The following is a 13,609-nucleotide window of genomic DNA, read 5'->3' as shown; positions in this document are numbered from 1 at the left end:
TACACCTCTCCATCTCTCTATCTTGATTCCCTTTAACACACTCCTTAAAAACCAGCTCTTTGACCAAGCTTTTGGCCATCTAACCTAATATTTCCTTATGTGGCTCAATGCCATGTTTTGTTTTGCAGTGCTCCTAGGATGCACCTTGGGATGTTTAATTATGCCAAAGGTGCTATCTAAATGAAGGTTGTTGTTTGAACTCTGGTGTTTATAAACTGATTATACCATTTAAAATATTTGTGTTATATTAAGATTCTACTACCCTGGTTGATAACACATTTGGAGGCAATTTTGAAATAGTGCCCAAAACTGATGCGAAGTCAGTGGAATGCCGTTAATACTCAGCCATTTGTGCTGTCCTGAAGCCCGAGGTAATACTTAGCTTCATTGAATTGCCACCAGTAACCAGTGTAGCAGTGGTCCTGCACAAAGCTTCATGTGGGGCAGAAGCAGGCCAGGGTTTTTTAGAGGGACCAGGAGAAGTAATCCTTCTCCTCCTAGACCCATAAAAAAATTAAAAGCTTAATGGGGTGCAGTTTGAGCAGCCAAAGGTCAGCGCCTGGTACAAATGGATGGGGAATACACAGAGCGGTAGAAGGAAGGGATTGAAAAAATGAAGAACCCTTGAAGAGAAGAGAAAGGGAGAGAGAGCTGAAAAAATAGAGAGAAAGAGCCGCACTAAGGTGATAGGGAAGGTAAGAGAGTATCCTCTGATTTACAAGAACAGCAACAACAACAACTTGCATTCATCTAAAAGACCTTCAACTTAGACAAATGTCCTATGAATATGAATATTGTCATTCTATCCACTGTCTGTATAGCTGAAAAAGTCATGCTGTCAAAGCTTTTCATCTTGTACTCATCGGGACAGACTGCATGAGAAAAGAGGTTGACAAGTCAGCTCTGATTGGTTAAGACATTGCCATGGTGAATACACCTGGGCGCTATTGACCCCATGCTTCTTTTATTCAAAAAAGTTGCAATGTATGGACATATACCTTTTGCTTGCATAACTTTAGATGTGATTCCACAATTGGGCAGCTGAACAACCCAAGTGTGATAAGAATCACACTAACAACCAATTTAAGATTATCATTTGGGCTCACAGTGTAATTCACTTATGCTTGCTAGAAGCTATGTATATTCATATGCAGGGACCTGTCCTCTGCTGCCAAATTTTTATTGCTCTAGAAATGAAACCCAGTACTTTGTTTGCTTTTTTATGGCCTCATTAATCTGTACCACTACTTTTAGTGAGCTGTGTATTTGTACCCCCAGCTCCCTCTGTTCCTCTAACTCATTTAAACACTCCTTTTCCAAGGAGAATGTGGCTTCTTTACTCGTCTTCAAAAATGCATCACCTTACATTTATTTATGTTAAATTTCATTTGTTTCGTGCTCATATCTCCTCATATTTTCCTGCAGTTCTCCTCTATTAAACACTCTCCCAATTTGGTATATTCAGTTGATTGATTAAATTTGCTTTTCTGAATGTAAGGACATACATACTATTTTTTATCAAATATGAAGATATTACTATGTGTGAACAGAGTGAATGTAATTAAAACTGCATATGTTTTGTTTAATATTAACAAGGATTTTGTGTAGCTAATATGGATACTAGAATGTTACCAACAGAATTTTTTTTGTAGGAAAAATAAATTCCATTTGATTATTGAGAATTCCAACAAACATAGTTTGACTAAGCTGTGTTATCAGTAATTAATTTGCTATCTTCCTATAGCGATGCCTGTACTTTTCAAACAAGGACTTCAGAACGTTGAAGCTGAAGAGGATAGTACTGCTGCTCTATACTGTGAAGTTAATAAACTTAATGCCTCAGTGGAATGGAAGAGGGGATCAGTAGTACTTCACCCCAGTGACAAATACAAACTGAAGCAAGAAGGTTCAAGCATTAAGCTGCTCATTCACAAACTGAAGCTTGAAGATGCTGGTGAATATACCTGTGATTCTGGGGATCAACAGACCACTGCATCATTAAAAGTAAAGGGTACGGAAAGAAAAATTAAGTCATTGTTAATTTTCATCATGAAGCTGAGCATCATTTCTATCTCCTCTTCAAAAGATCACATTCACAATTTCCTTGATTCGGTGTCTCTGTTTTTGTTAAAAATACCATGTGGGAATGTTTGTGTGATATTGTTACAGAATCCCTTCAGCTAATCACTTTGTCAAATGAGATACCACTGGCTCTTCAGTCACTTAATTATAACTTTCTGGCCACAACATGGCAGTAGATCAGCTGTTTCTGCCAGCAGGTTTCCGGAGTAGAAGGATAACAGCAACTGCGGCTCCCTGTTTTATATTGTTCACCTCCAGTTCGGCATGAGTTTAACCTCTCATCTGAAATACCCCTCAGGATTGCATTGATGTGTCAACCTAGGTTATATGACTAATTCCTGGAGTGGGTCTTGAACTTGCAACTTTCAAACTCAGAGGCAAAACCTAATCAACGTTATATGCTTTTTCACTTATCTCTGTACCGTAAACATTTCAGTGTGACATAGGTGAAAGAGTAACAAGGATAATAATACTGTAGTACTAAGCATTACATGATTGTTGCATTAGACTAGAATTTGGCTTGTGTGTGGTCATTCATGCATCACATTTCTCCTTGAGTAAATTATGTATTCACAAATTGAATTACTGTTTCCCTTAGCTTTGCCCGTGCTTTTCAAGCAAGAGCTTCAGGACACAGAAGCTGAAGAGAATGGCTCTGCCATCCTGAGCTGTGAGGTTATTAAACCTGATGCTCCAGTGGCATGGAGGAAGGGATCTATAGTACTTTACCCAAGTGACAAATATGACATGATGGTAAAAGGTTCCTCTATTGAACTGCTTATTCGCAATTTAAAACCTGAAGATGGAGGGGAGTATACCTGTGATTCTGGTGATCAGAAGACCACTGCTTCTTTGAAAGTGAAGGGTAGGGCAGCTATCCTTACTGATCATAATTGAATTCTTGTGAATTTTCATCATATAAGATGTCTTATGAATCTCATTTTGCGACATTCACAATTTTATTAACCTTCTAGATAGCTAGAAGCTTGCTTGCTATGTGGATTGTTTCTTCAATATTGAACGTTAGATCGTCACTTCCACATGCTGCTGCAAAATACAGCACTTCTTGATTTATTGTGAATTGTAACCTTTATATGAAACATCATTCATTCATCCCAGGATAAACTTTAACATTAGTATATACTTCTCTTTAGTAAAGATCGATACAAGGTACTTATTGAATACCTGTGCCATACTTTGTCACCACCTATAAATTGGCAATCGTTTTACTGATATATTTGTAAAATACTATTACTTTTGATGTGTTTTTGAAAGTATTTTTCTTTCATACTCTTTTGTTATTCTGCTCAACCTCTTTAATTTTCTCATATTCTGCTTTTGTTTTAATTCATCATTATTCTTACAAACTCTGTTCCTGGCATCCTAAAACTACTAGTCGTTTCCATTTTTAATGAAATATCTTATACTATTACAATCTCGTTTTTTAATCCTATGTGCCAATCTCCCCTTACACTTCACCTCAATCTTTACATGTCATTAGGAGCTGATAAGCAATTAATGCAGCTTTTCATCTTATTTCCATTTGCCATTGCTAGCCATTAACATGGCAGGTGAGGCTATTGTGCAAGGAGGGTTTAACTTTAAATAACGACAAGATTATCTGCTCTGCAAAGTTGAGCTGTGAACTAAAAGCAAAATACTGAGGATGCAGACATCTGAAATAAAAACAGAAAACGCTGGAAAAACTCAGCAGGCCTGGCAATGTCTGTGGAGAGAGAAACAGAGTTCACGTTTCGAGTCCATATGACTGTTCTTCAGAGCTCACAAGAGATCTGTGAACTTATGTATTGGATCAGAGTTTATCTCATGCACCTACCCAAATCATCACAGATTTGAGATTGGTCATTGGTTTAGTAGGCTGTTTTTACTTTATCGTTACCTTGATCTGGATAACTGGGAGATCTAGGGCTGAATTTTGTGGCAAGGCCCGCAAGAAGCTGCTGCCACTTGGGCTGGGAATCCTAAATCTATGGTGATCAGCCAGTTAACAGGCAGGAGGCAGAGGAGGCATCCAGTGAGATGGCAGTGGTGGTGTGAGGTCATTCTCCAGGAAATGCTGGCACCATATTTAAAGGGTTTCCAGCACTCATTGAAATCAAGCCCACCTAAAAGAATCCTGTGAAAGAAAGTCTGTCAAGGAATGGCAGAGGGAAGATCCTGGGTGGCCCCACAGTTTAGTGCTCACTCCCTGCAAATTCACCTCCAGTCTGGGGGCAAGGAGGGTAGCCCTTTTCCCCCAGAATGGGAAGAGGACACCTGCCCACCAGATGAAGCGAGCTTGGAATGAGAGCACAGAGGAAGTCAACAGCCGTGGGGTTGCCTGTCGAACCTGGCTGCAGTGCTGCAAGTGAGTTCATGACATCAAGTGATCCACTAAGCTGAGTGCACCACACAGTGCTTTCCATGGGGGCTTGCATGTGGCTATGTGCAAGGGTGAGCTTGTAAGAAAAAGAATGCTACCTTGGCAGTAACGATTGACCAGGCAGCAGCCATGATGAGCTGAATCACCTCCATAGAATAGTACAGCACTGAAGGAGGTGATTCAGCTCATCAAGTTACCTGTCATAGGTATGGCAGTATCTTGGTGAATGGCCCCAGGTCTGTCACAGTTGCCTCTTGCACTGCTTTTAAATTGTGTGCTCTAGTTCTAGTCCCCCTCATAAGAATAAACATCCTCCTGGCATCAACCCTGTCAATTCCCCTCAGGATCTTATGGGCAGAATTTTGCCTTTGTCGGGCGGGCTCGGTGGGGGTGGTCGGAAAGCCGACCACCGCACGTGATTGGGGCTGGATTGCGATTTCACGCTGGCGGGGCAAATTAAGGCTGCAGCATTCGGTGCTGCCTGTGCGGGGGTGGGGGGGTGGGGGGGAGGGCGAGCAGGGAGAGCGGAGAACTTCGCACATGTGTGCGGGTGTGCGCTGGAAAAGCTCTCAGAGGAACAGAGCCTCAGGGAGATGAAGAGTTCTGAAAACCAAAAATGAAGAATTTTTAAACATGTCCCCTCATGTGACTCTGTCATGTGACTGTCACATGAGCGGGACATGTTACGAATGAGATGTAAATTTTTTTATTTTATTTTTATTTGCTGTTGGAAACCTCATCCTGCCCGAGGATGAAGTTTGCTTAAAAAGTACAAAGGCCGCTTGGCCTTTTTGCCTGCCCACCAACCATAAGGTTGGACAGGCAGCCAAAAATTTAAGTTAATTAATACTTTAGTGGCCTTAATAGGCCTTCTAATTGTTGGCAGGCGCGCTGCCGATTCTTGCGCGCCCCCGTCGACAACTATTGCACGACTGCGCGTTGACGTCGGGATGCTTGCCCAATGTCATCACGTGTCATTTCGCGCTCGAGCAGGTCGAACACACGCCCGTTGAGGTAAAATTTCTGCCCTATATGTTTCAATAAGACCTCTCATTCTTCTAAACTCCAATGGGTATAGGCTCAACCTGTTCAACCTTTCTTCATAAGATAAGCCCCTCATCCCAGGAATGAGTTGGGTGAACCTTCTTGGAACTGATTATCATGAAATCATATCCTTTTTCAAATAAGGAGTTGAAATGTTCTGCCAAATATATCTTGTAATAGATATACATTTCAGTATTATATGGCAAACTTGATGGAATCATAGAATAGTACAGCACTGAAGGAGGTGATTCAGCTCATCAAGTTTGCACCAGTTCTTTCGTTCTGAAGAAGAATAATATTGGATTCAAAACTTGAACCATGGTTCTCTCTCCACAGATGCTGTCAGGCCTGCTGAGCTTTTTTAGCACTGTTTTCCTTTCAAAGAGCGATCCAGTTTTTCCAACTCCTGCTCTTTTCCCATATCCCTGCAGTTTTTATTCTTGAAGTATTTATTCAATTTGCAATTGAAAGCTGCTTTCAAATTTGTATCCACAACCTTATAAGGCAACACATTGGAAATATTAACTGCTCAAGGAAAATAGCTTTCTACATGTCACCTCGGGTTCTTTTGCCAATCACCTTAAATCTGTGCCCTATGGCTATCAACCCTTCAGCCATTGAAAACAGCTTCTCTCTTTTTACTTTATTTAAACGTTCATTATTTTAATCATCTCTATCAAATTTCATCTTAGCTTTTTTATTCTGAGAACAACCCCACCTTCTCCAGTCTATCCAGTGTGATCCCTTATTGCTGGGACCATTCTATATATCGTCTCCAAAGCTTTCATGTCACTTCCTGAAGTGTGTAGTACAGCTATCCCCTGTTTAAAGCACATTCTAATGGCACGTTTTTGTTTTAGCGCGGCTTCTAAATTAGGGAGCTTACCTTAATAGCACTGCTGGCCTTGACCTCCATTTTCATTTTTGCGCTTTTTAATGTAACTGTTCATGGTCAGTCTGTTTTTTTCAAACACTTCCTGCCGCTTTGCTTAGTGCCTCTCCCGACTCCTTCCTTGCCATTCAATACTTCTTCCAATGTCCTCGCTCCCTTCCACTCACTGCCTCTCTCGACTCCCTGGCTGCTTCCTACTTGCCGCTGCCCCTCGCCAGAGCCCTTGTTCACAGTGAGGGCTTGGGAGTGGGGCAGTGAACGGAAGGGAATGAAGGGCGAGAGAGGTAGTGAGAAGGGTGGTGAGTGGGAGTGAGTGAGGGGGTCGGGTGAAGTAAGCGGGAGGGAGCGAGAGGGGCCGGAAAGTGGGAAGTGGCAAGCAGGAAGTGGGAAGCGGCAAGTAGGAGGTAAGTAGAAAGAGTAGCAAGTAAGTAGTAAAAGTAGTGCTCCAGAATTTGCCGCGCCCCTAGCCAAGCTGTTTCAGCACAGCTACAACACTGACATCTACCCGGCTATGTGGAAAATTGCCTGGGTAAGTCCTGTACACAAAAAGCAGGACAAATCCAGGACCCAGCCAATTACTGCCCCATCAGTCTACTCTCAATCATCAGTGAAGTAATGGAAGAGGTCATCAGCAGTGCAATCAAGCAGCACTTGCTTAACAATAACCTGCTCACTGATGCCCAGTTTGGGTTCTGCCAGGGCCACTCACCAGCTCCTGATCTCATTACAGCCTTGGTTCAAATATGGGCATAACAGCTGAACTCCCGAGGTGAGGTGAGAGTGACTGCCCTTGACAAAAAGGCAGCATTTGACTGGGTATGGCAACAACGAGCCCAAGCAAAACTGGAGTCAATGGGAATTAGGGGGAAAACTCTCCATTGGTTGGACTCATACCTAGCACAAAGGAAGAAGTGGTTGTTGGAGATCAGTCATCTCAGCTCCAAGGCATCGCTGCAGGAGTTCTTCAGGGTAGTGTCCTCGGCCCAACCGCCTTCAGCTGCTTCATCAATGACCTTCCTTCTATCATAAGGTCAGAAGTGGGGATGTTCATTGATGATTGCACAATGTTCAGTACTCTTCGTGTCTCCTCAGATACTGAAGCAGTCCATTTCCAAATGCAGCAAGACCTGGACAATATCCAGGCTTGGATATTCACACCACACAAGTCTCAGATAATGACCATCTCCAACAAGAGAGAAACCAACCATCAACCCTTGATATTCAGTGGCATTACCATCACTGAATCCTCCACTATCAACATCTTGGGGGGGTTACCATTGACCAGAAACTGAACTAGCCATATAAATACTGTGGCTACAAGAGCAGGTCAGACGCTAGGAATTGTGCGACGAGTAACTCACCTCCAGACTCCCCAAAGCCTGTCCACATCTACAAGGCACAAGTCAGGAGTGTGACAGAATACTCCCCACTTGCCTGGATGAGTGCAGCTCCCACAACACTCAAGAAACTTGACACTGTCCAGGACAAAGCAGCCCACTTAATTGGCACCACATCCACAAACATTCACTCCCTCCACCACCACGCACAGTAGCAGCAGTGTGTACCATCTACAAGATGCCCTGCAGAAATTCACCAAGGCTCCTTCGACAGCACCTTCCAACCCCATGATCACTACCATCTATAAGGACAAGGGCAGCAGATAGATGGAAACACCACCACATGGATGTTCCCCTCCAAGTCACTCACCGTTCTGACTTGGAAATATATCGCCATTCCTTCACTGTTGCTGGGTCAAAATCCTGGAACTTCCTTCCTAACAGCACTGTGGGTGTACCTACACCACATGGATTGCAGTGGTTCAAGAAGGCAGCTTACCACCACCTTCTCAAGGGCAACTAGGGATGGGCAATGTTGGCCCAGCCAGTGAATCCCACATCCTGTGAATGAATAAAAAAAAGTAAATAGTAAGCAGAAAGAGGATCTTTGGGCCAGTTAGGTTCAAGGCAACCAATAGATTTATAATGTAAAAATTATAGGTCAGGAATGTAACCCACCCTTAATACATGCTTTCTTATAGGAATGTGATTTCTTTTTATCACATTTTATTTAGTAGACCATTTTTTAGGGACACAGAGTGCTAAATGAGAGATAGCTGTATGAGGTATTGTTAAAATATATAGTAGGCTTTTGAACTGTACTGAACTTGTAAGGAATGATATGTTTAGTCTGTGATTGTTTTTCATGGTATAGACACTAAAGCCTATAAGTTACTGTGGCTAATAGTAAGTGTACAAATGCAACTCCTCTGTTTGCTGCGTGATAAATGACAATAATAGGGAACGCTATACCACTTATCCAGATGTCCATTTATCACAAATGCAATTTCTAGCTTGACGTTACAAGAGTTTGAAGATTGGTTATTTTTGTAATATAAAATTAGGATGATGTTTGTCATATAGAACCATAGAAAAGTTACAGCACAGAAGGAGGCTATTCAGCCCATCTTGTCCATGCCAGCCCGAGGATACCCATGTGCCCTTTCTAATCCCACCTTCCTGCACCTGGCCCATAGCCCTGCAGCTTACAGCACTTTAGGTGAAGATCCAGATACTTTTTAAAAGAGTTTAAAGTTTCTGCCTCTATCAACTTGGGCAGCGAATTCCAGACACCCACTACCCTCTGCGTAAAAAAGTTCTTCCTCATGTCACCCCTACACCTTCTGCCACTTATCTTGAATCTATGTCCCCTGGTTCTAGAATTCTCCATCAAGGGAAACAATTTTATCCTGTCCACTCTATCTATTCCCCTCATAATTTTGTACACCTCAATCAAGTCACCTCTCAGCCTTCTTTGTTCTTAGGAAAATAACCCCAACCAATGCAATCTCTCCTTGTAGCTACACTTTTCTAACCCTGGCAACATTCTTGTAAACTTCCTCTGCACTCTCTCCAGAGCTATTACGTCCTTCCTGTAATGTGGTGACCAGAACTGCACACAATACTCCAGTTGTGGCCTCACCAGTGTTTTGTACAATTCCAACATTATATCCTTACTTTTGTATTCTATACTCTGCCAATGAAGGAGAGCATTCCATATGCCTTCTTTACAACCTTGTCTACTTGAACTGCTGCATTCATGGACCTGTGTATTTGTATGCCAAGATCTCTCACTTCATCTACCCCTCTTAATATATGCCCATTTATTTTGTGATCCCTGTAACTGTTTGACCTCCCTAAATGTATGACCTCACACTTCTCTATGTTAAAATCCATCTGCCACTTTACTGCCCACTCCACCAACCCATCTATATCGTTTTGGAGACTATGGCTATCCTCTACACTATCCACTACTCTGCCAACCTCTGTGTCATCTGCAAATTTCCCAATTGTGCCCCCCACGTTCACATCCAAATCGTTAATATATAACACAAACAGCAAGGGTCCCAACCCCGAGCCCTGTGGAACACCACTTGAGACAACTTTCCATTCGCAAGGGCATCCATCGACCATTACCCTTTGTTTCCTGTTACAAAGCCAACCTTTTATCCAGTTTGCCACATTACCCTGAATCCCATGGACTTTTACTTTCCTGACCAGTCTGCCACGTGGGACCTTGTCAAATGCCTTGCTAAAATCCATGTACACAACATCAACTGCACTACCTTCATCAACCCTTCTTGTCACTTCCTCAAAGAATTCAATCAAATTTGTGAGACAAGACCTTCCTTTAACAAATCCATGCTGACCGTCCCTGACAAGTCCATGCCTTTCAACATGGCAGTTAATCCTATCTCTCAGGATTGATTCTACTAATTTGCTCACCACCGATGTAAGACTAACTGGCCTATAATTGTTTGGCATTTCCTTTGATCCCTTTTTAAACAATGGAACTACATTTGCATTTCTCCAGTCCTTTGGTACCTCCCCTGTATCTAGTGAAGATTGGAAAATCATCCTCAGAGCATCTGCTATCTCCTCCCTGACTTCCTTCAGCAGCCTCGGAAACAACCCATCTGTCCCTGGTGACTTATCAACTTTCAAGGATTCCAACCCTTCGAGTACTTCCTCTCTCTTTATGACTATCCCGTCCAATATCTCGCAGTGTTCCTCCTGGACTACGATATCTACAGCCTCCCTTTCCTTTGTAAACACGGAGACAAAATATTCATTCAAAACCCTTCCCACAGCCTCTGCATCTACACACAAGTTTCCATCTTCATCTCTGATAAGTCCCACTTTTTCCTTCACTAACTTTTTAGCATTAATGTATTGGTAAAACATCTTTGGGTTATCTTTAACTTTACTTGCTAATCTTTTTTCATGCCCTCTCTTTGGTCTGTTTGTATGCAGGTTGTTATATATTCTTGACTACTGGCTGGACTAGGCATGATTGATTTACATATAAGAATATTTGAGTACTTCAGTTGATCTGTTTTGAGAATATTAGAAGCTATAAGAAAAATCATCCACAGAAGAAAAATACTGCAGATGCTGGAAATCTGAAATAAAGCCAGAAAATGTTAGAAGTACTCTGAGGGTCAGGCAGCATCTGTGGAGAAAGTCAGATCAATAACTTTTCATCAAAACAGAAAATCATCTAGTTGATTTATGAATATAGGCATAGCACATAATTTAATTGATATGTTGATCAAACTATCAGTTATTTGTTAGCATATTTATAGCTGGATAAGAAACTAATTACCTTTAGAAACAAAGGAACTAGGAGCAGGAGTAGGCCATTTGGCCCTTTGAGCCTGCTCCGCCATTCAATACGATCATGGCTGATCCTCTATCTCAACGCCACATTCCCGCTTTCTCTCCATACCCCTTGATGCCCCTAATATCCAAAAAATTATCAATTTCCTTCTGGAATATACTCAGTGACCTGGCCTCCACAGCCTTCTGTGGTAGAGAATTCCACAGGTTGACCACCTTCTGAGTGAAGAAATTTTTCCTCACCTCAGTCCTAAATGGCCTGCCCCATATCCTGAGACTGTAGCCCCTGGTTCTAGACTCCCCAACCAGGGGAAACATCCTCCCTGCACCTGGCCTGTCGTGCCCTGTTAGAATTTTATACATTTCAATCAGATCCCCTCTCATTCCTCTAAACTCTAGTGAATACAGGCCCAACCAATCTCTTCTCATACCACAGTCCTGCCATCTCTGGTATCAGCCTCGTGAACCTTTGCTGCACTTCCTCTATGGCAAGTATATCCTTTCTTAGGTAGGGAGACCAAAACTGCACGTAATTCTCCAGGTGTGATCTCACCAAGGCCTTGCTTAGCTGCAGTAATCCCTACTTCTGAACTCAAATCCTCCTGCAATGAAGACCAACATATCATTTGCTTGCTGTACCTGCCTGTTTACTTTCATTGACTGGTGTACAAGGACACCCAGATCCCTTTGTACATCCACATTTCCCAATATGTCACCATTTAAATGATACTCTGCGTTTCTGTTTTTCATTTATCCACGTTATACTCCCTCTGCCATGTGTTTGCCCACACAACTTGCCTAAATCACCCTGAAGCCTCCTTGCATCCTCCTCGTAACTCACAGCCCCGCCCAGTTTTGTGTCATCAGCAAACTTGGAAGACAATCCTTTATATTTCAATATTTTTAATAAGTATTAAACTTCTTCAGTCCAGATTGACCTCAGTATTGATGATCTTCCAAATATCATGCTTAGTGGGAATGAATGGGATTGCAATTTGTTATTCAGTGGTTACTAGAGCTCTTTGGCAAGCTTGGATCTTGACCGAACAACATAATCAGATGGTTAAATTAATTTCTCCCTTAGCCCTGCCTGTGTTTTTCAAACAAGAACTTGAGAACACAGAAGCTGAAGAGGGTAGTATGGCCACTTTGTGCTGTGAGATTACCAAACCTGATGCTCCAGTGGAATGGAGGAAAGGCATTGTATTACTTCAATCAAGTGATAAGTATGAAATGAAGCATGAAGGTTCCTGCATTCAGTTGTTTATACACAACCTAAAACCAGAAGACCAAGGAGAATATACCTGTGATTCTGGGGACCAGAAGACTACTGCATTTCTAAAAGTGAATGGTAGGAACCACTTTTGTATTATATTATTTAAATCTAGGAGAAAATGTATGTCACAGTCTTCTGTCTTGAAGAATTTAATTTTATGTAGACTATTTGGGATATGTTACACGTGAGTCTTATTTGTCTTTGTTGTCAGTCGTGTCGAACTTTATGTACGACTCTTTTCATCTGTTGCCTTTATGCATTATGCTAACTATGGCGATTCAACAATCCAGAATACATTGCAGATGAGTTTCTTGTTGTTTACTAGATTGTTAATAGTATGATGCCTGGAAGTCACTGCAGTGCCTGTTCAATACTAATGTATTGTCAGCTTCTGACAGGTTAGTGAACCTGTTAGGAAATAGAAAAACTGGTAAAGGATTCAATTAAAGCAAATTACACAGTAATTTCAAAATGCCTAAAGGGCATCAAAATCTGCTGGAAATAACAACAGTTCAGAATTGGTCCTGATGGGATGAAGTAATTGCCAAATGCAACAATTGTGCACTAACCAAGCATTTTTGCACTGTTAGTGACTGTCATCATCCTTTCCAACAAGAAATAGGAAGTTATTCTCATGTCAAGACAGTATTCCAGATATAATGTTTACTGGTCTTACCTTGTATTAACATAAAATCAATATTGGAAAATTTATTAAAGTAATTATTGAACCTTGCCAAATGGTAGTAAAGGAATTAAGAACCTCCTTTATCACTAGAAACACCCTGCTGACAACTGTAAAGGCCATACCTGCCTTGGATTTCTTCTTTTGCAACCAATTTATTCCAGTCACATTGGGGAAATATCAGCAATATCAGCTAGTGAATTTTGCCTAGTGATTTCAAACCAGGGGAGGTGCACTGTTCCAAAGGGGTTGCAGACTCATCTGTTTCCAAAGAGATAGAAATCATAAATGACAGCAACAACTTAATACTGTTGATGTATTAAATTTGGTTTTTGTTGAGATGATATCCAGGGTTAGTCCAACGGCCGAAATCAACCAGAAAGAAGATTTCCATTCAGTCAATGACCAGGTGGTCTAAGATACCCGATAAGGAATTTTATATGTTCTTGCAATCAGCGTGATGTTTTTGTTCTTACACAATCAGTTGCCTGTAGCTGATTATCAAGTGAAATATTACAAATTTCTCTGTCACCAAGTAGGTTTATTTCCATGTTGAAGCTTCTTTGTAATTCTA

The 13,609-nt window shown here is 41.6% G+C and overlaps 1 protein-coding gene across 1 annotated transcript in view; it reads left to right on the top strand.

Annotated features, from left to right (window-relative positions):
• obscnb (obscurin, cytoskeletal calmodulin and titin-interacting RhoGEF b) overlaps positions 1-13,609 on the top strand; it is a 691,209-nt gene that overhangs the window by 425,579 nt on the left and 252,021 nt on the right. Inside the window, exons 49-51 of the mRNA XM_078536828.1 lie at positions 1,745-2,011; positions 2,681-2,947; positions 12,162-12,428. Of these exons, the coding sequence (XP_078392954.1) occupies positions 1,745-2,011; positions 2,681-2,947; positions 12,162-12,428 (801 nt within the window). The remainder of the gene's footprint in view (positions 1-1,744; positions 2,012-2,680; positions 2,948-12,161; positions 12,429-13,609) is intronic.

The sequence above is a fragment of the Cetorhinus maximus genome, chromosome 3 (genome assembly GCF_964194155.1).
Source record: "Cetorhinus maximus chromosome 3, sCetMax3.hap1.1, whole genome shotgun sequence".
Classification (NCBI taxonomy): domain Eukaryota; kingdom Metazoa; phylum Chordata; class Chondrichthyes; order Lamniformes; family Cetorhinidae; genus Cetorhinus; species Cetorhinus maximus.
The sequence above is the reverse complement of the archived record's forward strand: the minus strand, read 5'-3'. Positions and strand labels throughout refer to the sequence as shown.